General features: G+C 40.9%; 1 protein-coding gene across 5 annotated transcripts in view; it reads left to right on the top strand.

Moving 5' to 3' along the window:
• Nucleotides 1-27,232, top strand: part of LOC140201875 (tetraspanin-15-like) — a 274,040-nt gene that overhangs the window by 81,521 nt on the left and 165,287 nt on the right. For 3 of the 5 annotated variants that reach the window (XM_072266626.1, XM_072266631.1, XM_072266629.1), the window contains 2 exons: nt 12,620-12,727; nt 19,263-19,337. The exons of 1 other annotated variant lie outside the window; for it this stretch is intronic. In XM_072266626.1, the coding sequence (XP_072122727.1) occupies nt 12,620-12,727; nt 19,263-19,337 (183 nt within the window). The remainder of the gene's footprint in view (nt 1-12,619; nt 12,728-19,262; nt 19,338-27,232) is intronic. One more of the 5 variants, XM_072266627.1, reaches the window with a different exon arrangement.

Raw genomic sequence — 27,232 nt, 5'->3', positions numbered from 1 at the left:
CCCTCTTCCACTTCCTAAAGAAGGGTCTCAGCCCGAAACGTCAATTGTACCTCTTCCTAGAGATGCTGCCTGGCCTGCTGCGTTCACCAGCAACTTTTACGTGTGTTGCTCCACAGTCAGTTCCTTGGTCTTGCTGACATTGAGTGCAAGGATGTTGTTTTGATACCACTCGACCTGCCTATCAATCTCACTCCTGTACACCTCCTGGTTAGGTGTGAGATTCTGCCGATGACAGTGAACTTACCGATGGTGTTTGAGCTGTGCCTAGCCACATGGTCATGAGTGTAGAGACAGCAGAGCACTCATCCTTGAAGTACACCTGATTTACATCCCTTCGTAATATTCCCAGTGCATTCAAGTCGAGTTTATTGTCATGTGCGCAAGTGTGGTGAGTTACAGGTACAATAACTTAAGTTCTTGCAGCAGCATCACAGTCATGTAGGTTCATACAGTACTACTGGTGGTTGTCCATTGCGTCTGACAATGATAGGAAACCTCTGTGGAACAATTTTTCTTTCTTTTTCCAATATTTTTATTAAATTTCTTATACACAAATGCAGAATTCATAAGGATACTTCTTATAAATCAACATAAAATGCACTATATATAAATCACACTGATACAATCACGGTATCCCATATTCATGATCAATCAAATAAAATAAATTGAATTATGAAATACAATAATATGGTTCATTATATTATAAAACAAAAATCTACACCCACTACCAAGACAAAGCTGGTTGGTTAAAGAAAAAGAGAAAAAAAAAGAGTACTTTACCATATAGTGTTTTATAATAATGGCCCAGATCTATATTTTAATAACAATAACGATTCAAAGATTTTTAAAATAGTTCAGAAAGGGTCCCCATAGCGTTTGAAAATCTTGGTTAGAATCAGAAATCGAACAACGAGAACCTTCTCTAAATTTAAACATGACATAACATCGCATAACCATTGAGCATGTGTGTAGGGGAGGGGCAACCTCCTTCCATTTAAGCAAGATTGCCCTCCTAGCCATAAGAGAAATAAAAGCCAGTACCCGCAAATGAGAAGGCTCCAAAATTATAGTTCTTTCCTCAACAATACCAAATAAGGCAGTCAAAGGGTTGGGCTTAAAATTAACCTTAAAAAGTACAGAAAAAGTTTAGAATGCATCTTTTCAAGGCTCGAACATGACCAAAACATATGAATTAATGTAGTCTCTCCATTATTACATCTGTCATAATAAGGAGATATATCTGCAAAAAAACAAGAGAGCTTGTCTTTAGACATATGAGCTCTATGTACCACTTTAAATTGTAGGAGGGAATGACAAGCATATAATGATGAAGAATTAACCATTTTGAAAATAGCCCTCCAGGTCTCATCAGATAATGAAGTCTGTAAATCCTTTTCCCAATCTTTTTAAGTTTTATCTAAAGGAGCCATTCTCAGTCCCAGCAACAGACCATAAATATAAGATATTGAGCCATTATCAAAAGGTTTCAAATTAATAATTACATCTATTATGTTCTTATCCGGGCTGGTAGGAAATATATGTAGTTTAGATCTTAAAAAATCTCTAATCTGTAGATATTAAAAAAAGTGAGTATTTGGTAGGTTATATTTCACTGAGAGCTGCTCAAAGGAAGAAAGATTCCCTTCAACAAACAGATCCTGAAATCGTTTAATGCCTAATCTATCCCATTCTCTTAAAAAACAGATCGGTCGTAGATGGTTTAAAAAAATTAGAAAAAATCGGACTAGAAAAGGAAAATCTCAATAAACCGCAATGTTATCTAAACTGTAGCCAGATCATATTCTTTCTCTCACTCTCTTTTTTCTCCCTCTGTCCCTCTGACTATACCCCTTGCCCATCCTCTGGGTTTCCCCCCCCCCCCTTTCCTTCTCCCTGGGCCTCCTGTCCCATGATCCTCTCATATCTCCTTTGCCAATCACCTGTCCAGCTCTTGGCTCCATCCCTCCCCCTCCTGTCTTCTCCTATCATTTTGGATCTCCCCCTCCCCCTCCCACTTTCAAATCTCTTACTAACTCTTCCTTCAGTTAGTCCTGATGGAGGGTCTCGGCCTGAAATGTCGACTGTACCTCTTCCTAGAGATGCTGCCTGGCCTGCTGCATTCACCAGCAACTTTGATGTGTGTTGCTTGAATTTCCAGCATCTGCAGAATTCCTCTTGTTTGCCAGATCCTCAAAGTGTGTTTAATCACCAACCTGTCAGTTAATTTATTTAAAGATAAAGGAAGAGAGGATCCAAGAAGAGAAATAATAGAAAATTCCATCACAGAGTTGGCTTCCAAAAAGACCCATGTTGGAAAATCCTCACGAATAATATAATATAACCAGAACGTAAGATTTTGTATGTTAATTGCCCAATAATATAACTAAAATTGGGTAGAGCAAGGCCTCCATTCTTTTTAATTTTTTGAAGGTGGGCTTTATTTAATCGGATTTTTCTGTTCTTCCATATATAGGAAGAAAGAATCGAATCTAAGAATCAAAAAAAGACTTAGGAATAAAAACAGATACGGCTTGAAAAAGGTATATACATTTAGGTGAAGTATTCATTTTAATAGAATTAATTCAACCAATCAATGATAAAGAGAGAGGCGACCAACTAGAAATTGTCTATATCACATAATTCATTAAGGTTAGAAAATTTTCTTTGAATAGATCTTTATAATCCTTAGTGATTGTTACACCCAAATATGTAAATTGTTTTCTTACAATTTTAAAAGAATGATTAATATCGGTTGGTATCACTTTATTTAAAGGAATCAATTCACTCTTATGTAAATTCAATTTATATCCTGAAAACTGACTAAAGTTAGTCAGTAAAAGAAACATGGAGGGTAAAGAAGTTGTAATATTAGATATAAAAAGCAATAGGTCATCAGCATAAAGCGAGACTTTATGAATAGTACCTTTCCTTAAGATACTGGTGATATCTTTAGACTGTCAAAAGACAATTGCTAAAGGTTCTAATACCAAATCAAAAAGCATAGGGCTCAACGGACATCCTTGTCTGGTTCCATGTTGGGGTTAAATTGGTTCAGAGTTCTGAAAGTTAGTAAGGACCTTAGCAGAAGGAGATAAGTAAAGTAATTTAATCTAATGAATAAAATTGGGCCCAAAATTAAATTTTTCTGAGGTCTTAAAAAGGTAATTCCATTCAACCCGGTCAAAAGCATTTTCCGCATCCAGAGAAATCACACATTCCGATATTTCCTTGGATGGAGAATGCATAACATTTAACAGTTGCTGTGTATTAAAATGGGAATATCGATTTTTAATAAATCCTGTCTTATCATCAGATATTATAGAAGGTATAATATTTTCAAGTCTATGGGCCAAAACTTTAGATAGGATCTTAGCATCAACATTGAGTAAAGAGATTCATCTATATGAAGGAGCATTCAGTGGGATTCTTACTCTTTTTAAGAATAAGCGAAATGGAAGCTTCATAAAAAGACTGTGGCAACCTACCCACCTTGAAGGAATCTGTAAGGGTAGAACATAAATAAGGTATAAGCAATGAAGAAAAAGCCTTATAAAATTTTCCAGAGAATCCTTCAGGTCCTGGAGATTTCCCAGAATGCAATGAACGTATAGCCTCAGTGATTTCCTCCTGAGAAATAGGTTGGTCCAACTGCTTTCGATTATCAACTGAAAGTCCAGGAATATTTAATTGGTCTAAAAAAATGTTCATTGCAGTATTATCTTTAACAAAATAAGAACTATACAGTTTAGAAGAAAATTCTCTAAAAGTGTCATTTATTTCAAAATGGTCAGTTGTCAAATCCCCATTGGTTTTGCGAATTTCTTTAATTTGCCGTTTAGCTATAAAGGTCTTCAACTGATTAGTTTGTAGTTTACCAGTTTTTTCTCCATGTATATAGAATTGGCTTCTATCTTTTGAAAGTTAGCTTTCAATTGGATACGTTATAAGAAGATCATATTTAATTTTAATTTCAATGCGTCTTTTGTATAGTTCCAGGTCTGGTGCCAAATCATATTTCTGGTCTAATTGTTTTAATTGATTAACTAAATCAGTTCCCTCTTTATTAGCTTTTTTCTTAATATATGCAGTATAGGAGATAATTTGTCCTCTAATATATGCCTTAAAATCATCTCAAATGATAAGACTAGAAGTCTCTTCCAATGCATTTTCTTCAAAAAAAAAGAATAATTTGATTCTCCAGAATTTTAGAAAGTCCTTATCAGATAATAAAGTTAAATTAAAATGCCAGGATCTGTTCATATGAGTGAAACCAGGAAGATTTAAAGATAGAAATACAGGAGAATAATTGGATACAGCTATTTCTTTATATTCAATGGATTGAACTAATGAAATCATTTGACTATCAATAAAAAAATAATCAATCCTGGTATAGGAATGATGGACATGAGAAAAGAATGAAGACTCCCTATCTGCTGGGTGAAAAAATGCTAGACATCAACAATATCACATTCCATTAGAAAGGATTGAATAAATAAAGCTGATTTGTTAGGTGTAGCTGATTTAAGAGAAGAACGATCTAATACTGGGTCTAGACAACAATTAAAATCTCCTCCCATCACCAAAGAATAAAGACTCAGATCTGGCAGGAATCCACATTGGGGCATACACATTAGCAAATACAATCAGTTTATTATCTAGTTTCCCTGACATTATGACAAATCACCCATTAGGGTCAGAGACAACTTTATGTTGAACAAAAGAAATCCTATTGTCTATAAAAATCGAGACCCCTTGAGAGTTTGCTCTGAACGAAGAACGAAATTGTAGTCCCCTCCACTGATTAAAAAGGCATGCGTTGTCACAACTATGTACATGCATTTCTTGTAGAAAAATAATGGGGGCCCTTAACTTTTTAATGTAAGCAAAAATCTTATTCCTTTTCACAAGATGATTTAACCCTTTCACATTAAAATGAAGTAAATTAATATTTCGATCCATTTTAAATACTAATTAACAGAAGAGTTAAAAGAAATGATCGTAAATTATTAAAACCAGAGAACAAACCATAAAATAAGATACTCAAACAGAAAATTTGGATGGTAGCCCAACCCAGCTTCCAGAGAAAAAAGAAAAAAGAGACCCCACCCCTCCCCCTCCCAAAGCCAAAAAGCCGGCCAGAGGACAGTCATCATGCTAAACCCTAAAGACAACCCTCCCAAAGAAATCCTGCTGGCAAAACTCCAATCATTCAAGGTTATTATGTTCCTACCAAGACAAAACAGACAAAAAAAACTTAGATCAGAGATCCAAAACATAAGAGGATTCATTTTAACAATTTCAAAAATATATATATATAGAGAGAGAAACCTCAAAAAAAAGTAGTGAAGGATATCAAAGAAAATATCGAAAAACGAGATATATAAATGGTCAAAATGTAAGTTTATTAAATCCTTATTCAATCCATAAATAAAAAGATAATTGCTCTTGTAAGAGATATAACACAATTAATCTTCTGCTTTCAAAAACGTCTGTGCGTGTTCAACCGATCCCAGCCATTTCTGCACACCATTTTTCAGAACGATTCTAAGACATGCAGGGAAGCAAATGGAGGGCTTAAACCCTTTATTATAAAGCAGCGACATGACCTCTTTGTAGTTAGCACGTTCAGCCATAACCTCCGGTGTATAATCTCCCACGAATCTGATCATCTTCCCATTGTAATCGATCATTCCTACTTGACGGGTATGACGGATTAAAAGCTCCTTAGTATGAAATTCATGAAAACATAAAATAACCGTCCTAGGTCGCTCTCCTGACTTTGGTTTGGGGCTAGCGACCGATGGGCGCGGTCCAACTTAAGCACAGACAGCAAGGAATCAGGGAATAGCTGTTTCAAAAGGCTTGTAAAAAACTCTGTGGGGTGGACACCTTCAATTGATTCTTCAAGACCCAGAATACATAGATTGTTCCTTCTGTTTCTGCTTTCCAGGTTGGTAATCTTCTTTGTTAATTTTTCATGAGATAATGATAATTTTTTGCAGAGTTTACTCATGTCTTCTAAGTCCGTTTCCAGTATCGACAAAGCCTCTTTATTCTCCTTAATTGGCTTTTCAAGTTCAATTAGAGTTTGTTGAATAGAGTCCAACTTGACATTAAGATGTTGAAATTCCAGAGAGTTCTGTTCTTTGCTTTTTAAGGAAATCTCCAATTGATTCCAAAGTGGTTGGAGAATCATCTTCTTTTTCTTTTGCAGAGGTTTTAGTCCTTCTCAAAGACATAATAGAGCAATATTGACATTTATAATAAGGTTTCAAAAAATAAGGTAGGAAACAAAAAGGTAATAAGGTAGGAGCAAATTCAAAAAGATGTTACCCCATCGGCTGCCAGCAGGGCTCTCCGGAACAATTTTTAAAGTGGAAAAGTCCATTGCCCTCTCTTGATCTTGGAAGTCCAAGTCCAGATTATAAATTGTACATGAGTTATACAAGACATTGACGAGAAAGAGAACAAAACAAATTTGCAAAAACCAATCCTGCAGTAATCAAGCAAGTCCAAGGTAGTGCAAGAGGTGTCCTGTAGTGGTCTGTTGCTGAGGTAAGGTTTGAGTTGTGCAGGTCAGTTCAAGAATCTGATGGTTGCAGGAAAGCAGTTCTTCCTGAACCTGATGGCGTGGGTCCAGTCCTCTACTCCTTTTGATTGACAGTAGCAGTAAGAAGAGAGCATGACCCAGATGGAGGCAATCCTTGATGATTGGTTCTGCTTGCTTGAAGTGGCAGCTCTTGTGGGTGTTGTCGTTCGTGGGAAGGGCTGTGCAGTAATGGACTGGATTGTATCCAGTGCTCTCTGCAGCCCCTTGCATTCCTGTGCATTGCAATTGCTGTACCAGACAGTCTGTGCAATCATTCTGGATGTTTTCAATAGTTTATCTGTCAAAGTTTGTTAGCATATTTGGCGACATGCCAAGTCTCCTTAAGCTTCAAGAAAGCAGGCATGCTGGCATGCCTTCTTCATAATTGCAGCCAAGTGCTGAGCCCAGGACCGGTGACCCGTGACGTTAATATTAAGCTATCCAAATCCTACATCATTTAGTAATATCCCTGGATGTATCAGTCAGTAATACCCTTGTTGTACGGTACATACTGTGGGGTGTCCAGTGAAGGGTAGCACCTCTGGTGAAGGGCCTTGTCGTATCCACGCCAGGACAACTGACTCACCTTTGGCCCCCAGGACACTCAGATCCCACCTGGGGCTCCAAGTAGCTGTTTGCATGCAAAGGCAGCCGCACCCCAGTACACGCCTTCGACAGGCGGCTAAACCAGGCGAGTGTAGCCGTTGGCCTCATACCCCAGTAAGAGACAGACATTTCTGTCCAAGCATGTAATTATGTGGCTGTTTGCTGCTTTACAACCTGAGGAGATCTGTTTCCTTGTGACTACTGACGTATCCTTCATCTGTGCTTATGATTCTGCTTCCATTTTCTTTAAAGGGTAGGGGTGAAGAGGTTGTTAAGGTGGTTATAAGATGAGTAACAGGTAACAATAACACAAATCATAAAATTACACAGGCACGGAAATATTTCAAATGTCATTAGAAACGGGGATGGTGCCGGAGGATTGGCGTATTACTCATGTTGTTCCATTGTTTAAAAAGGGTTCTAAGAGTAAACCTAGCAATTATCGGCCTGTGAGTTTGACGTCAGTGGTGGGTAAATTGATGGAAAGTATTCTTAGAGATGGTACATATAATCATCTGGATAGACAGGGTCTGATTAGGAACAGTCAACATGGATTTGTGTGTGGAAGGTCATGTTTGACAAATCTTATTGAATTTTTTGAAGAGGTTACTAGGAAAGTTGACAAGGGTAAAGCAGTGGATGTTGTCTATATGGACTTCAGTAAGGCCTTTGACAAGTTTCCACACGGAAGGTTAGTTAGGAAGGTTCAATCGTTAGGTATTAATATTGAAGTAGTAAAATAGATTCAGCAGTGGCTGGATGGGAGACACCAGAGGGTAGTGGTGGATAACTGTTTGTCAGATTGGAGGCCGGTGACTAGTAGTGTCCCTCAGGAATCTGTACTGGGTCCAATGTTGTTTGTCATATACATTAATGATCTGGATGATGGGGTGGTAAATTGAATTAGTAAGCATGCAGATGATACTAAGATAGGTGGAGTTGTGTATAATGAAATAGGTTTTCAAAGCTTGCAGAGAGATTTAGGCCAGTTAGAGGAGTGGGCTGAAAGATGGCAGATGGAGTTTAATGCTGAAAAATGTGAGGTGCTACATTTTGGTAGGACTAATCAAAATAGGACATACATGGTAAATGGTAGGGCATTGAAGAATGCAGTAGAACAGTGGGATTTAGGAATAATTGTGCATAGTTCCCTGAAGGTGGAATCTCATGTGGATAGGGTGGTGAAGAAAGCTTTTGGTATGCTGGCCTTTATTAATCAGACCATTGAGTATAGGAGTTGGGATGTAATGTTAAAATTGTATAAGACATTGGTAAGGCCAGATTTGGAGTATTGTGTACAGTTCTGATCACCGAATTATAGGAAAAATGGTTATATGGTTATATGTGAAGTTAGCTGTGGTTTAGAAGTAACCCAGAACATATCCTTCAGTAACGTTCCTGGTGCGTATCTCTGAGTAATACACCCCTTTTCAAAGTTCAAATTAAAATCTATTATCAGAGTACATACTGTACATGTCATCACATATAACCCTGAAATGCTTTTTTCCTGTGGGCATACTCAGCAAATCTATAGAATAGTAACTATAACAGGATCAATGAAAGATCAAGCAAAGCGCAGAAGACAACAAACTGTGAAAATGCAACTGTAAATAAATAGCAATAAATAACAAGTGCGTGAAGTAACAAGATAGAGAGTTCGTATAATGAGATCATCGGTTGTGGAAACGTTTCAATAGATGAGTGTAGTTCTCTTTTGTTCAAGAGCCTGATGGATGAGGGGTAGTAACTGTTCCTGAACCTGGTGGTGTGAGTCCTGAGGCTCCTGTACCTTCTACCTGATGGCTGCAGTGAGAAAAGAGCATGGGCTGGATGGTGAGGATTTCAGATGATGGATGCTGCTGTCCTACTACAATGTTTCATGTAGATGCGCTCAATGCTTGGGAGGGCTTTACCTGTGATGTACTGAGCCGAATCCACTACTTTTTGTAGGATTTTCTTTTCAAAGGCATTGATGTTCCCATACCAGGCCGTAATGCAGCCAGGCAATATGTTTTCCATTACACATCTAAAGAAGTTTGTCAAAGCTTTTGCTGTCATGCCGAATCTCTGCAGACCCCTGCAGAAGTAGAGGCGCTGTCGTGCTTTCTTTGCAATTACATTTATATGATGGGTCCAGGACAGGTCCTTTGAGATAGTGACCCCCAGGAATTTAAAGTTACTGACCCACTCCATCTCTGATCCTCCGATGATTACTGGCGATCCGATGATGGTTGTTGATGCAAGCAAGGCATTTCACTGTATGTTTTGACATACATGTAACAAATAGGATGTTCTTGAACCCAAGATGCTGCAGGTGCTGGAAATCCAGAGTAATACACACAAAATGCTGAAGGAATTCAGCAGGTCCAGGCAGCATCTATGGATGGAAATAGGTCAATAGGTACATTTAATGTCAGAGAAATGTCTACAGTATACATCCTGAAATTCTTTTTCTTCACAAACATTCATGAAAACAGAGGAGTACCCCAAAGAATGAATGGTCAATGTTTTAGTTTGAGGTTCTTCATCAGGACAGGCTATTCTTGAACCTGATGGTGTGGGACTTCAGGACTTAAGATGGTGGCATTGACTATCTTATTTCTCATCCATTAAGCTTTTACCATAAACCTTACTAGATGAACAATTGCTGCTGTTGCTTCTACCTTCCATTTTAGCAAGCTCCCAGAAACAGCATACAGGAAAAAGTCTGGATATTCTGCTAATGGGTGGCAGGGTGGAGGTCATCCTCTACCAAAGGAGGTGTAAGGTGCTCCTTCCCTCTGCTAGCCTGCAGGTCACCCTTGGGCAAGGTGTCGCACCTGCTCAGCCCCCTTTCCCCCAATCAGGGTCACGTGAAGCTGTGGGAGCAGGTGGTGGATGGTCGAATGAGCAGTTGGTGCAGATCACGAGGCTTGGTTAAGAGACCACTGACTCCAGGCAGACAATCTCTGAAGAGTATTGTTAATGGCTGGGGTCACCAGTCTTCTAAGGACACTGCCCGGAAGAAGCCAGTAGCAAACACTTCTGGAGAAAAATTTGCCAAGGATAGTCACGATCATGGATAGAGACAGATGGAAGACCATAATTGCCCATGTCATATAAGAAGGCACATAATGATGATGATGATAATTCTGCTAATTATTCTGGTAGCTGCCAGCAACTGAAGTGCAGGACTGACACTCATCCCTGAGCATTACTGACATCCACATATACACTACTTATTTAATTTATTTTTAATATATATTTCTTATTGAAAAATTTATAGTTTGTTTTGTGTATTGCACTGTATTGCTGCTGCAAAACAACAAGTTTCATGACATAATGTTAGTGATAGTAACAGTGAATTCTGTCGCTGACAATTAAAATCTGAATCAAGTTTAACATCACTGGCATATGTCGTGAAATTTGTTGTTTTGCAGCAGCAGTACAATGCAGTACATGATAATAAAAACTGTATATCACCATAAGGAATAAATATATATATGAAAGTTAAAGAGATTTGGTTTGACACATAAAACACTTGAAAACTTCTACAGATGTACTGTGGAGAGCATTCTAACAGGCTGCATTACCATGTGGAATGGGTGGGGGTGGTGCTACTGCACTGTATCGTAAGAAGCTATAGAAAGTTGTAAAATTAGTCATTTCTATCATGGGCACTAGCTTTCATAGTAACCAGGACATCTTCAAGGAGTGATGTCTCAAAAAGGCGGCGTCCATTGTTAAGGATTCCCATCACCCAGGACAAGCCATGTTCTCATTGTTACCCTCAGGATGGAGGTACAGAAGCCTGAAAGCATTCACTCAACGATTCAGGAACAGCTTCTTCCCTTCTGCCATCTGATTCCTAGACGAACATTAAGCCCACGAATGCTACCTTACTTTTATTATTTCTGTTTTTGCACTATTTTTAATTGAAACCATTTAATATACATATATATACTCTTACTACATTGGATGTACTTACATGATAATATAGAAGAAAATAAGTATTTCACTACCGCTAATCTAACAAATTTCAAGACTTGTGCCAGTGATATTAAACCTGATTCTGAAGTTGAATGAGTAGTACAAAAAAAAAGTAGTGAGGTAGTGTTTGTGGGTTGAATAAGGGTCTCAGCCTGAAACGTCGACTGTTTACGCTTTTCCATAGATGCTGCCTGGCCTGCTGAGTTCCTCCAGCATTTTCTGTGTGTTGCTTAGATTTCCAGCATCTGCAGATTTTCTCTTGTTTAATGGGTTCAATGTCCGTTCAGAGATCAGGTGTCAGAGGGGCAGAAGCTATTCCTGAATGTGTGTGTGCCTTCACACTTCTGTACCTCCTCCCTGATGGTAGCAATGAGAAGAGGGCACGCCCTGGGTGATGGGAGTCTTTAATGATGGACTCTGCCTTTTTTGAAGTATCGCTCCTTGAAGATAGACAATAGACAATAGGTGCAGGAGTAGGCCATTCGGCCCTTTGAGCCAGATGTCCTGAGTGCTGGTGAATCAGAAGTACTTTATTGCCAGCATGTGAAACATACCAGAGTTTTTTTGTGGTTCAGTGCCGAACATAAAACACAGAATAATACCTTAGCAGACAACACAATAGCAACCAATAATTTACAATACAACAGTACAAACCGCCATGAGCAATCAACAATTAGCAGAATGGTCACATACATTAACATGAATAAGCAAACTTTAAATAGGTATGAACATATCACTCAGCAGTCGAACAACTTCTACCCAGAGATGTTTGAAAGCTGGAATGTGCCTCACGCTGAGTGTGTGCTTTAGTGATGGTTCCTTCCTTTCAAGCACAAAAATGTCATTGTTCTACATTTTACCTTTTCTGTGGCAGGAATACAACTGATAGATCAGGATACTTAATGATCACCTAGTTTTCTCATGTTCTCTAGGATCTGAACCTTATAATTTCTTGCACTAAAGTCGTCATTTTTTCTGTCGTATGCATGCTTTCCACTATTAGAACATATTGAAGGCCCAAACCGCTGACAGGAACATGTGCGGACAGAAAGTGACAATCTGCCGGAGGGGCTAGCAGCATCAGTGGGGAGGAATGTCATTGCTGTTTTGGGTTGAAACCCTGCATCAGGATCTCAGAAGCTGCTCAACCTGCTAAGTCCCTCCAGCAGATTGGGGTCCAGATTCCAGCTTCTCCTGCAGTCTGTCGTGTCTCCAGACAGCAACTAATTCAGACTTCTTCCCAACTTGCACAGCAGCCGGCAAAACACAGCTGGATTCAACCCAGTCCAAGGACTGAGGGACGTTCCTTGCTTCCACCTTCCTCCCCCCGCCTTTTATTTTGCTTTCATTTCCCCATCTTTTTGATCTTTGTCCCTGTATTTTTCTTTCATCATCAGACTTGTTCTCTCACCTTTTTGTCTCTTCCTTTTCTCCTTTCTCTAATTTTCCACACAGATCCTAGAAAAGTTCCGGCACAAAAGGACCAATTGGCTCATCAAGTCTTTCCCTGCTCAATGTAAGAGCAATCTGCTCCTCCCATTTCCCTGGTCTCTGCAAAGTCAAGTAAGTTCTTTATGTTCAAACATTGACAAAGGTTTTAAAACATGATTCAAGTTGCCTTCATTACTTCCCTGCGAATGCGTTCCAGACCAACTACTTACTGTGTAACAAATGACTTCAAATATTAACTAAGCTTTCAAATCAGGATTGAAACTCCCTTCTTTAATTCCAAGAGAGTGTGCTCCAGACCAAACTACCCACTGCATCAAAGAAGTCTTTTCCTCAAGTCTCTTTTACCAAAAACCTTCTATCTGTGACATTTGCTTCTTGCTCCTACTGCTAATGAGAACAGCTCTCACACTCTCTGTTTGTTCTATATCCTTTATGATTTTGTATACTTCCATCTAATCTCATCCCAGCCTCTTCTATTCCCAGAACACACCCAGGTTCTCCAATCTACAGAAATTTCTCTTGGGGTTGGATGCTGTCTAACTTGCTGAGTAGTTCCAGCATTTTTACGTTACTATATTCCTTTTTGACTTGCTTTCTCAAAGTGCTTTGTTCCTTCATACTGCCCTTCAGTGACAGATACACACTCCGTTACCCTGATGCTTCAGCAGTGCAGTACTTCCACAGACTGATGCTTGGAAAGTGTGATGTTCTCACAGTATTGCCTCCTCGGTATTGCAAGTTTAGCATTCATTTCGAGAGGACTAGAATAATAAAAACAAGTATGTAATGTTGAGGCTTTAGAAGGCATGAGTGAGGCCTTACCTGGAGTATTGTGAGCAGTTTTGGGCCCTTATCTAAGAAAGGATGTCCTGACATTGGAGAAGGTTCAAAGGAGGTTCACGAAAATGATTCTGGGATTGTAAAGGCTTATCATACACGGAGCGTTTGGTGGCTCTGGACCTGTACTCACTGGAATTTAGAAGAATGAGGGGGGAACTCATTGAAACCTATCGAATGTTGAAAGGCCTTGATAGACTGGATGTGGAGAGGATGTTTTCTATGGTAGGGGCATCTAGGACCAGAATGGAGAGATGCCAATGTAGAACAGAAATGAGAAGGAATTCATTTAACCAGGGATTGGTGAATCTCTGGAATTCATTGCAACAGACAGCTGTAGAGGCCAAGTCATTGGATATATTTAAGGCCAAGGGTAATAGATTCTTAGGGTATAAAGGGTTAATGGAAGAAGGCAGGAGATTGGGGCTGAGAGGGAAATTGATCAGCCATGATGAAATGGTGGAGAAGACCAGATGGGCCAAATGGCCTAATTCTGCTCATCTATCTCATGGCATTATGGTTTCTCTAGCACTGTGCTTGACAACATTTCCTCTAATTTTCTTTGTACATCTCCACTGAACAGCCATTGCTCTGATCGGGAAATTTTTACACGGCCTGAAAACTGCACAGCAGTTTTAATAAAACATTATATTTTTAAAAATTTCAGGTGCGCGGTAATAAAGGTTACATGCATGGGAGCATTTCAGTTACTGTGCGGCCGTGCAGCTTAGAGGAAACAGTGTCGTATGGCAGAGCAACATTCATAGATCATACTGTAGAACAGTACAGGATGTTTGGCCCACAAGGTTGACCCAACTTTTTTACCTACCCTAAGATCAATCTAACCCTTCCCTCCCGCGTAGCGCTCCATTTTTCTATTATCCATATGCCTGTCTAAGAGCCCCAGCAGGCAATTCTTAAGAACTGATTAGATTCTTTTGGGAAGTCAGGGGCAGTGTTAAAGAATTGTGGGTCAATGCATGACACGTAATATTGGCTAAGGGGGAACCAAAGCAAGAGTGGAGAGAGTGAGATACATCCCCTGTCGACAAGGTTTTGCATAGATCTTAAGCTTTCTCAGGAAGTGGAGATTGTGTAACTGAAGTAAGATGAATCAAGATTTAAAAATTCTTCATTAAGGTGTCACCTCTCTTTTTAATGATATGTTTGTTTCCTTTCCTTCAGTCAGACCAATATCTCTCGTGTTATAATTGTAAGTTTACAATATTGAAGTTGCATAAGCGGACAGGTGGTATATGAGATCTAATTTTAATCTGAGAGAAGTTTATAAGATTGCGAGAGACACCGATCTTCTCCCCACTGTGGAATACCAGAGCAATGCACTTATGGTGAGAGTGGAGAGAGTTTAAAGGAGATGAGTGGGACAAGTTCTGTAAGAGTGGTGGGTGTTTAGAAAACGCTACTGGGCTGGAAGCAGGTAAAGAAGCTGTTTGGTAGACATGTGAGTTGGCTGAGAATGAAAGAAAATAGATAATGTTCAGGCAGGAGAGAATCAGTTCAATTTGACGTCAGGTTCAGTGCAGACTTTGTGGGTTGAAGGACCTGTTCCTGCACTGCACTGTTCTAAGTAAAGACTGACGATGAACATTAGTTATGCTCAGGAAGACGAATGTGCGTGTAGTATTTACCTAGTAGGTGAAATGGATCATGAGTATGAACACTGGTGTTAGGGCCCTGTTAGTGATGTATCTGATCTTCTGTCTTTAGGGAACAAATGATGAAACAGTCCTCCCATATATCTTATTCCATAAGCATAAGTAGCAAACAGATAACAGACTAGAGGTGTCCAGTGTTTAAACATGCCAAGTATCAAGGCAGCATTTCTTTCCATGCCTTAGGACTAAATTAATGGTTCACATCTATCTAATGACAGGAATAGCCTCCAACCTGATGGTATGAACTTCAATTAATTTCTCCCCCTTCCCTCCTCCCACCTTACCCTGGCTTCTCAAGTCAAGTTTATTGTCATTTAACTATGTAATGTGTACCGCCAGACAAGACGCTCCCACACCAGGGTGTAAAGCACAGTGGTGTATATAACTCACAATAACTTGGGAAAGTAAGATTTAAATCTACAAATGAATAAACAGAATAAATTTAATATTGTATTGAAAATTAAATATTGAATTAACCAGAGACACGTCAAATGTGATGTGGCAGGGAGTCCAGAAGCCTCATGGCCTGTTTCCTATCTTGACCGTTCTTGTTTTTATACATCAGAGTCTCCTACCTGATAGTAGACAGTCAAAGAGGATGCTGGATGGACGGGCGGGATCCTTGATAATACTAAGGGCCCCGTGTATACAGCGCTCCTGATAAATGCCCCTGATGGTGGTAGAGAGACCCCTATGTCCTCTTGGCTATTCCCACAGTTAACACACATCAAAGTTGCTGGTGAACGTAGCAGGCCAGGCAACATCTCTAGGAAGAGGTACAGTCGCCATTTCAGGCGGAGACGTTGACTATACCTCTTCCTAGAGATGCTGCCTGGCCTGCTGCGTTCACCAGCAACTTTGATGTGTGTTGCTTGAATTTCCAGCGTCTGCAGATTTCCTCGTGTTTGCATATTCCCACAGTCCTTTGTTTTCTGTCCACCTTCCTTTCCAGTCCTGATAAAGGATCTCACCCCAAAATGTTAACTGTTTAGGCCTCTCCTTAGATATTGCTTGACTTGCATAGGTCCTCCAGCATCTTATGCATTTTGCTCTAGATTTTCAGTATCTACAGAATCTTTTGTGTTAATGATAGCAATCTGTTTTTCTGTCAATATCTAGATTCAAAGTACATTTATTATCAAAGTAAACCCTGAGATTCATCTTCTCACAGACAGCCATGAAACCAAGAAAACCATGGATGCGTTCAAAGAAAGACATCAAACCCCCAATGCACAAAAGCTAAACAAAACAAGCAAAAAACATAGAATATAATATACCACCGACCCACAAAGTCATTGAAAGAGTCCAGGCATATTCAGTACAGCTCAGTTCAGTTTAATCTAGTGCTGTGTTATTCATTATCTGCAGGCCACCTCGATCAAAATTGCATAAACTAGCAACAAAAAAAAGGAGCAACCAGAAACACAGCCTAACGTGAACTACATAGTCCTATCCATAAAGCACATTGATTAAACCTTGCTCAACATCCAGGACTCCGGTCCCATCCTCATGCAGCATGGAGCGAGAGGGAGAGAGAGAGACCATTTGTATGTCGACTCCTTCCTCCGGGAGCAATGAGAACGAGGGAGAGAGCGATCAGGCACACGCACGTAGATGGCGCTGAACACCTGCCTGCATACTGTTCTCAATGTCATTAATTTCAATTTTCCCCAACACTTTAATCAGCGTGATCGGAGTTGATCATGGGCTCACGCCCCATCTCCAGGCTCCAGGAGTATGTAATTTTTCAAGGAAGGACAGGTTGGGTGAACTAGGGGTGTTCTCTTAAGAGCAAAGAAGGATGTGAGGTGACTTGGTAGAGGTGTGCAAGGTGACAAGAGGCATAGATAGAGTGTAGCCAAAGACTTTTTCCCAGGGCAGAAATGGCTATTAAGAGAGGGCATAATGTTGGTAATTGGAGGGAAGTATTGGGGGATGTCAGAGGTAGGTATTTTTTTACACAATGTGAGTGGAACATGCTGCCAGGGTTGGTGGTGGAGGTAGATATGTTCGGGACATTTAAGAAGACTCTTGGAAAGGCACATTGATGATAGAAGGTGGAGGGCTACCTAGCAGTGAAGGGTTAGGTAGATCATGTAGCAGGTTAAAAGGCTGCTACAGCATTGTGGGCCGAAGAGTCTGTAGAGCTCTATGTTCTGTGAATGAGGAGTGAAACAGGAAAAGGTTGGGAATTTGAGTGCCATATCACTCAGCCCCGTCCAGCAGGCCGATGGTTGTTTTTTTTTGAGGAGATGGGTATGAACTGTAAGTGCTGACAGTGTTCTGTACAGAGGCCACTGTTCAGCTGTGTCTCCAGCATTTGCAAGGTCGAAGTGCTGGAGAAAGTGCCACCACTGATAAATTAGGTACTCCTGTACAGCTGCTTGTTAATACAAATATCTAATCAGTCAATCAGGTGGCAGCAACTCAGTGCATAAAAGCATGCAGACTTGGTCAAGAGGTTCAGCTGTTGTTTTTCAGACCAAACAGGATGGGGGAGCAATGTGACTCTGACCATGGAATGATTGTTGATGCCGGACAGGATAGTTTGAGTTTCTCAGAAACTGTTGTTCTCCTGGGATTTTCAAGATAATGGTCTCTCAAACAGGGGTTCCAAACTTTTTTTATACCATAAACCCGTGCCATTAACCGAGGGGTCTGTGGACCCCAGCTTGAGAATGTGCAGAAGAGCATCTGTGAACGCACAACACGTCAAACTTTGAAGTGGATGCGCTACAGCAGCAAAAGGTCACAAATATACACTCAGTGGCCACTTTATTAGGCACAGGGGGTCACTGAATATATAGCCATATACTGTACCCCTGCCATGCTTTTGTGCCAATTTCAGATAGCGTTGCAAGTGTAAAAGTGCCTCGTTGAAGAGTCTGTGAGTGTTGGAATGTTAGATGTAGTCTCATCGTGTCCTGGACCAGAATGTGATGAAGGCAAGATTAAGGCACATAAAATTACTTTGAACTAACCCCACCTTGTGGGCATTTACTTCTAGAGGTAGGGGATGAGTGGAGAAAGAATATTTAGAGATACAGCAGGGGACAGGTCCTTCTGGACCAACGAGCTTGCACCGCCCAAGTACACGCAAGTGACCAATTAGCCTACTAACCCGTACATCTTTGGGACATGGGAAGAAACGTGGGAGAACGTACAAGACAGCGGCAGGAAATGAACACGGGTCGCTGGCATTGTAAAGCGTTACGCTGACTGCTGGGCTATGCCAAACCCCCGGCCCTTGAGTCCACCCCTCCTGTGTGTTGCTACTACTATCCGTGAATCCCTGGACTTGAACTTACCTTCCAAAACTTTCTCGCCTCCCTTTTCTCGTTAAACTTACTTACTGCCTGTTACGTCGCTAGTGTTTAGGGCAGCAGTGAAGGTCCTCCATCTCTGGCAGTGTTCAGCGCTTCCTTCAATGTGTCAGTAGCCTCCTCCCAGCTTTCACTGAGGTGAGTCATGCAAGTCCCGGGTGAAGACTCTGGAATACCATTGCACTCAGGCGTAGAAGGATTCTTCATTACTGTTTCCGTAACAATTGGGTTTTTTTTGGCCAGTCAGGGTTGTTAGCCCTGAGCTGAACCCCTGAACCTGGAGGACTGGTAGACCACACTTAGTCTGTCCTCTATCTTTTGACCTGTTTGGCATGGGTGACCCAAGCAGAGCCAAAATATAAAGCTCTGACTCCAACCAACATAGCTCGCTGGGTGTTGAAGCACGCAAGCCTCTAAACCACGACAAGGTTGTAGTCCTCTTGGAGGTTCCTCTTTTGAAGAATTTGCTTAAACTTTACCATTTTGACCAATTGTCCAGTCACCAGATCTATAGGCTCCTTCCTTGGCTTATAGTAAGTTTATGTTCTTGGCCTTTCTTATTATATTAAAGACGTATAAAAGGATTGTTGGTTACAATGCCAGCGTTCTACCAACCATTGCCTTGGAAAACACAAAATCCATGGATTAGATGGACAGGAGGTAGTAAGTGATAAGTCTGAGTCAGCCACAGATTCTTCTCTCCCTCTTGAACAGAGTATTGTCTTTACATCTGCCTCCCCACACCCCCCCCAACCTCTGAGTCTTGTATCTCTTCAACTGATCTTTTTTTTTTTGCTTCTTTCTGTGCAGTTTAAGTGGACACTGGTTACGGTGGTGGTGCTGGAGTTCATTTTTATAATCGTCTGCTTTTTATTTCGGAATAAGGTAAGTTTTTTTTTAAAAAAAATTTTCTCCTCCCTGCTAGTCTTAACCCCCCCAGTCAGTTTAGAATCGGATTTATTATCACCCACCTATTCGACTTGAAATCTGTTGTTTTGCAGCAGCAGTACACTGCAAAGAAACAAAATTACTATGAGTACCATTGGTTGTGGACGACGGTGGATATTGCTCTGTAGCTGTCTATGTGATGCACAAGCCATTGCACAAGCTTGGTCACTACAATACGGAGAGCAAGGTGTTACCCATGCAGCAGGCTTCCCTCCATGCAGCTGATGAATCCAAGGGAATGGCAGAGACTGATACAGTTTGGCACCAGTTCCATTGCAGGAGTTGCCAGTCAGCATTGAACTCAACATAGGACTGCTTTAAGGACTCCAGCACTGGGTTTTTCCTCGGGGTTTACTCCCAAAGCCTTCCCCATGAGTGGGTATAGCTGCCAGGCAGCGGAAGTTTGAGATCAGAGTTTTCTTTCTCCTAGGTGAGCTGAAAGCCATGGCTGAGGAGCCCCATCTGTCCGGAGCGACTGGTTTTAAGGTGCCAGTAAGCTGCCCTCTCCTGTCAGTGGAAACAGACTGTAGCTGAGCCGCACATGAAGGCCAGGAACTGGACTTTTTTAGTCAGAGACTATTTGAGATGCACTTAATTGGGAGAATTTAATAGATGGTGGGAGTTTATCCCTGCTACTCAACCCCGGCTATGACAATATTAAGAAACCAAAAATGACTGTAATTTACAAAAGTAAATATATAGTGCAATTAAAAATAAAAAAGTGGCATTCATGGATTCATGGATAGTTCAGAAATCTGATGGAGGAAGGGAAGAACCTATTGAGTAGAACTCTTAAAGTTCCTGTACCACTTCCCCGATGGCAGTAACAAGAGGGAATGTCCGAGATGATGACAATTCTTCGCGATTTACTCAGATACAAAGTAGAACTGCAGATGGAAACCTCTGTACTGTGATATTAGGTATCTCATGGACCTGAGGACTTTGCCACCATTTATTTAGGGGCGATTTAAGCTTGAGAAGTTACATGCCGATGTCCAACAAAAAATGCACAGAATCTAACTCTGTTTCCAGACCAGAAAGCATACTGTGCCTTTCCAATTCCTTCAAAAACACTGTGTTGTAACTTGTCTTAAGCAGCTTTATTTTGTGTATCTGATGCAGTAGAGTGCTTTGGAATCATTTATTTGATTGTGCAACTTAAGCCCTCAAAGTTACATGCAGTTGTACAACAAAAATAGCACGTAAGCTAAATCGATGTTTCTAGAGCAAAAAAAAACATAGATTGCCACTTTCCTCAAAAATGTTGAAAACAACTTTTGTTTACTTTTCATCCTCGGTCTGTACTACTTTACCACCAGTTACTTGTTTGGGCAACTGAAGACAGAGAGGTTTATTTGCAATTGTCTAACAGGAAGTGCACAGAATCTAATGCAGTTTCCAGAGCTAAAAGTCATGCATTTCCAATGTCCTCAAACCACTATATCGAGACTTGTTTTAGACAGCGTATTCCACACTCTCATGACCTCTGAGTGAAGAAGTTTCCCCTCTTGTTTCCCTTTAAACTTTTTACCTTTCACCCTTAACCCATGACTTCTTGTTGTAGTCCCACCCAACTGCAGTGGAAAATACCTGCTTGCATTTACCCTATCTATACCCCTCTTTAATTTTGTATACCTCTATCAAATCTCCTCTCAATCTTCTACATTCCAAGGAATTAAGTCCTAACCTGTTCAACCTTTCTTTATAACTCGGGTCCTCTAGATCTGGTAACATCCTTTAAATTTTCTCTGTACTCTTTCAACCTTATTTACTTGCTTTACATATGTAGAGTTTGGTCTGTGAAGTTTTCCACTTGCTGCTCTGTGCACTATTGCCTTGAATGGATATCACTGTCTCTTTGGGCTTTGAGACCAGTTTGCTGTGAGCTCTTTAGCTCTGAGCCTGGTGGATACTTCAGCACTGCGAGACTGCGAATAGTGACAGAGTAAAGAATGCAGCGGCTCAGGCCCAAGAAAATGCTTAGTGTCCACCCTTGCGCTCTCGCTGGCTCTTGGTAGTCCGTGTTTTACGATGGACGACCCATTCCCCAAAGCTGTGGGATATGCAGAGGAACGACTGCTGCAGAATACTTAAGATGAGAGGTGGATTGCTGGAAGTAATCAGCAATAGAATAGAATAGAACAGAACTTTATTGGCATTGCTCAAGACAACAAAATTACGGAGCTGCTCCAGTCTATGCAAAACAGATATTTACAATGCATGCCATATGGCTTAATTGAAAAAAAATGTATTTGCAGGCAACAAGTGACTTCAATAGTCCATAACACTCAAAGGCCATTGGCAAGCCAGGGTGTAGCGTTATTCAGCTGCACGACAGACCTCGGGAAGAAGCTGTTTTTCAGTCATACTGTCTTGTCTAAGATGTTCCTGTATCTCCTACCAGATGGCAGGAGATTGAACAGTCAGTGTCCGGGATGGGATTGGTCTTTAATGATGTTATGAGCGCGTAATCAGCAAGTAAGGTGGCATCTGATGAGAGAGGAACAGAGTGAATAGTTCAGGTCAATGGTCCTTCATTAAATCTTCATCACGTTCTTCTGATGGAACATGAATGATCTTAAAAAATTAACTAGTTCTCTATAGAAGCTACCTGACCTGCTGAGTATCTCCAGCATTTACTGTTTTTATTTCGGACTTGCAACATCTGCAGTTTTTTGCTTCAGCTTCATGGGAGAAGAGTGTTTTGACAAAATCAACAAAATTAAAAACAAGTGGCAAATAATGATACGTTTTACAACTTTGTCACATGTCAAAGCACTTTGCACCCACAGGAGCACTTTAGAAATGTTCAAAGTTCAAAGTAAATTTATTATGGAAGTACATATACTGTACATCACCATATACAACCCTGAGGTTTATTCTCTTGTGGGCATACTCCACAAATCCATAGAATAATAACCATAACAGAATCAATGAAAGACCATCCAACTAAGGCATTCAACCAGAGTGCAGAAGACAACAAACTGTGCAAAGAAAGAAATAATAATAAATAAATAAGCCATAAATATCGAGAACATCAGATGAAGAGTCCTTGAAAGTGAGTCCATTGGTTGTGGGAACGTTTCAATGATGGGGCGATTATCACCTATTTTAAAGTGGGAAACACAGCAGATCAGTTTAATAAAGTAAAGCACTACAAGCAGCTCCGTGGGAATGCCCAGGTCATCTTAGGTTAGTGACATCCTCTCGGTATGTGCCGTGTTGTACGACGGGGGTGATCATGATCTTGTGAACATGATTGTTCTGGGCAAATTTTTCTACTGCAGTGGTTTGCCAACAAATGGGACTAGGTTTGATGAGAATCTTGGTTAGCATGGATAGGTTGGGCCGAAGGGCCAGTTTCTGTGCTGTATGACTCCCATGTTCTCCTTCAGATGGAGACATGAAGTGGTTCTGGGCAGTGTCTTTACAGGACGGGTGACCCCAGCCATTATCAATGCTCTTCAGAGATTGTCTGCCTGGTGTCAGTGGTCGCATAACCAGGATTTGTGATATGGACCAACTGATCATATGACCATCCACCACCTGATTCCATGGCTTCTTGTGACCCTGATCGGGGTTAAGCAGGTTCTACACCTTGCCCAAGGGTGATCTGCAGGATAGCGGAGGGAAGGAGCGCCTTACACCGCCTTTGGTAGAGACGTATCTCCACCCTGACACCTTGTGAGTTAAGGAAAACATCTTAAATATTAGAGGCATAGATAGGGTGAGTGACTCAGTATTTTTCCCAGTGTTGGGGAAATCAGTAAACAGAGGATATAGTTTTTGAGTGAGAGGTAAGATTTAATAGGAACCTGAGGGGCAATGTTTTTCCTACCGAGTGTGATGCGCATATGGAATGAGTTGCCATAAGAAGTGGTTAAGGCAGGTACAATAATAACATTTAAGAGAGATTTGGACAGGTAGGTGGTTAGGAAGTGTTTAGAGCAGGGGTTCCCAACTTTTTTTTATGCCATGGACCAAAGGGTTCGTGAACCCCATGTTGGAAATCCCTGGTGCAGAGGGATATGAGTCAAATGCCAACAAATGAGACTAGGTTTGATGGGAATCTTGGTTAGCACAGGTAGGTTGGGCCGAAGGGCCCATTTCTGTGCTGTATGACTCCCCTGTTCTCCTTCAAATGGAGACATGAAGTTTATGCCCATAGGACAGTTGAAAAGATGGTGCACCTAAACAAAACGATGTCATCGCCACTTTGGTAGGGCATCTGCTGACATTTGAGTGCTTAAACCCTGGCCGTGGGACAAACTGCAAACAGACTAGGGTATGGAATGTTCTAGCCAGAACCCAGATGACAATGAAGGGCAAGGCTATGGAGATTTTTGATTCCCCAAAGCTGTCACGACCTTTGATCATCAGTAGATTATTCTGACGGGTCTGGGTTTTTTGCTGTTGAGATTTTTTTGTATTCTTTGCATTTTATTAATTATATTGATCTGTATTGCTGTGCTTCAGTTTTTTGTGTTATTGCTAGGTCTTCTTTATTTTATATTTAAGTTGCAATTGTCCTTGAATACTTCCAGTTAATTCTCTGGGACATTGTAGGTGTCCAGTTAAGTATCCCCGGACTATTGTCTTTTATTAGAATAGTTACTTGTTAGCTTGTAGTTAGCCTGGGGTTTATCAGCTATGTACAGATTCTTTCGTGCCTTGGAGTGCATTTAAAGGGGCAGTGCTAAGCCCTCATTGCTTATTCATCTTGATTCTTGCCTGGTGTGGTTCTGGCTGAGGTATTCAAGACCTCGTAGTTTTAGCTGTTTAACTCTTCTGGGTCTCTGTGTGATCCTGCGCTTGGATCTGACGAAGAGAGTAACTGCAGTCTGGGTTTTGTGCAGTGTAACCTACCTACACACCCCATAGAACCAGTTCCAAAACTTGGAAACAATGTTCCCTCAGATATTTATATTTCATCATATATTGGGAACAGCAGCCACGAGGGAAGTGGACAGATAGTTCTGTGACTGATGTAGTAATCCTACGGTGAGTGTAAGAACAACTCCGTCACGCATTTGAGCAGCCAATGGCAAGTTACCCTGAGAATTTCTCACTACTGCTCTAATGATTATGTGAATCACTGCCACACCTTCACTGATTTTTTTTTGTGATTGGATCATTTCATCACAGCTAAACTAATATCTATGTTGTAAGTTTGAAGTGTCACTTGATTATATTCTTTGGTGCTGAAAACACTGTGTTTGTTCTCGTGGGCAACTAGCCTAAGTTGAATGACTGTGAACATGTGTTAGTCCTTTCCTGTGGGACCTCTTAGAACTATTTTTATTGTGAAGCTTCCTTTCAATATGTATAAATGCCCTTACATCTTGGATAATGAGAGGTAAGGTCAACTGACACTTTAATTTGTGCTAATAGCTACTTTTGTTGCAATAGAATAGCTGTGTTTTTGGAGGTGTTAACATTTTAAAACAATCTCAGTCTCAGAGGAAAATGCAGAGCTGGGTAGGAGGGAGCGTTAGATTGACTTCAGAGTAGATTAAAGGGTCAGTACAACGTTATGGGCCAAAGGGTCTCCACTGTACTGTAGTGTTCTATGTTGTATGTTCAAATGCTTACTTCCAGAGATCAGAAATTCAATTCTTTAATAACGTTTTCATTCCACTCTGTTGCTTCAAGTCACAGACTTGGAATGGCCATGGGAATGCAAGGCCACGCAGTAACTGAAATTCTCCTGCGTACATAGCCTTTGTTGCCTTATAACCATACAGCACGGAAACAGGCCATCTCGGCCCTTCTAGTCCGTGCCGAACTCTTACTCTCACCTAGTCCCACCGACCTGCACTTGGCCCATAACCCTCCATTCCTTTCCTGTCCAGATAGCTGTCCAATTTAATTTTAAACGACAACATCGAACCTGCCTCAACCACTTCTGCTGGAAGCTTGTTCCACACAGCTGCCACTGTCTGAGTAAAGAAGTTCCCCCTCATGTTACCCCTAAACTTTTGCCCTTTAACTCTCAACTCATGTCCTCTTGTTTGAATCTCCCCCATTCTCAATGGAAAAAAGCCTATCCATATCAACACCATCAATCCCCCTCATAATTTTAAACACCTCTATCAAGTTCCCCCTCAACCTTCTACGCTTCAAAGAATAAAGACCTAACTTGTTCAACCTTTCTCTGTAACTTAGGAGATGAAACCCAGGCAACATTTTCGTAAATCTCCTCTGTACTCCCTCAGTTTTATTGACATCTTTCCTATAATTCGGTGACCAGAACTGTACACAATACTCCAAATTTGGCCTTACCAATGCCTTATACAATTTCAGCATTACATCCCAGCTCCTATACTCAATGCTTTGATTAATATAGACCAGCATACCAAAAGCTTTCTTCACCACCCTATCCACATGAGATTCCACCTTCAGGGAACTATGCACCATTATTCCTAGATCCCTCTGCCCTACAGCATTCTTCAATGCCCTGCCATTTACCATGTATGTCCTATTTTGATTAGTCCTACCAAAATGTAGCACCTCACATTTTTCAGCATTAAACTCCATCTGCCATCTTTCAGCCCACTCTTCTAACTGGCCTAAATCTCTGCAAGCTTTGAAAACCTACTTCATTATCCACAACGCCACCTATCTTAGTATCATCTGCATACTTACTCATCCAATTTACCACCCCATCATCCAGATCATTAATATATATCACAAACAACATTGGACCCAGTACAGATCCCCTGAGGCACACCACTAGTCACCGGCCTCCAATCTGACACACAGTTATCCACCACTACTCTCTGGCGTCTCCCATCCAGCCACTGCTGAATCCATTTTACTACTTCGATATTAATGCCTAACGATAGAACGTTCCTAACTAACCTTCCGTGTGGAACCTTGTCAAAGGCCTTACTGAAGTCCATATAGACAACATCCACTGCTTTACCCTTGTCAACTTTCCGAGTAACCTCATCAGAAAATTCAATAAGATTTGTCAAACATGACTTTCCACGCACAAATCCATGTTGACTGTTCCTAATCAGACTCTGTCTATCCAGATAATTGTATATACCATCTCTAAGAATACTTCCCATCAACTTACCCACCACTGACGTCAAACTCACAGGCTGATAATTGCTAGGTTTACTCTTAGAACCCTTTTTAAACAATGGAACCACATGAGCAATACACCAATCCTCCGGCACCATCCCCGTTTCTAATGACATGTGAAATATTTCTGTCAGAGCCCCCGCTATTTCCACACTAACTTCCCTCAAGGTCCTAGGGAATATCCTGTCAGGACCCGGAGACTTATCCACTTTTATATTCCTTAAAAGAGCCAGTACTTCCTCTTCTTTAATTGTCATACTTTCCTTAACTGCCCTTCTTGTTTCCTTTACCTTACACAATTCAATATCCTTCTCCTTAGTGCATACCAAAGACCTTGCACCTGGAATGTTATAATATGAGTATAATTCACAGTTTCAAAGTACATTTAATATCAGAGTATGTATGCAGTATACAACCTGAGATTCATTCTCTTCATTGAAGTCCATGAAACAAAGAAACTCCACAGACCGATAGAAACAAAGAAGCCCAGAAGGCCCCCTCCCCATCGCTTCAGACAAGCAGCAGCAAAAGCATCGACCCATCTGTACCCACACCGCAGAACACCAACCCTCCTTCCTCCATCCACCATGCAGCGGAATGCCTAACAGTCCATTGACCCAGAGTCCATCAGTCTACAGTTCACAACCCAGCACTTTGCTCTGAGAGAGAGACTGCTCCTGCGACAACAGAGACTAGCAGTTTGCTGTTCTGAAGTTACAGTTTTCCTCATTGCTTCTATAAGC

Source organism: Mobula birostris, chromosome 8 (genome assembly GCF_030028105.1).
Source record: "Mobula birostris isolate sMobBir1 chromosome 8, sMobBir1.hap1, whole genome shotgun sequence".
Lineage (NCBI taxonomy): Eukaryota > Metazoa > Chordata > Chondrichthyes > Myliobatiformes > Myliobatidae > Mobula > Mobula birostris.
This window is presented reverse-complemented; position numbering and strand designations above follow the sequence as displayed.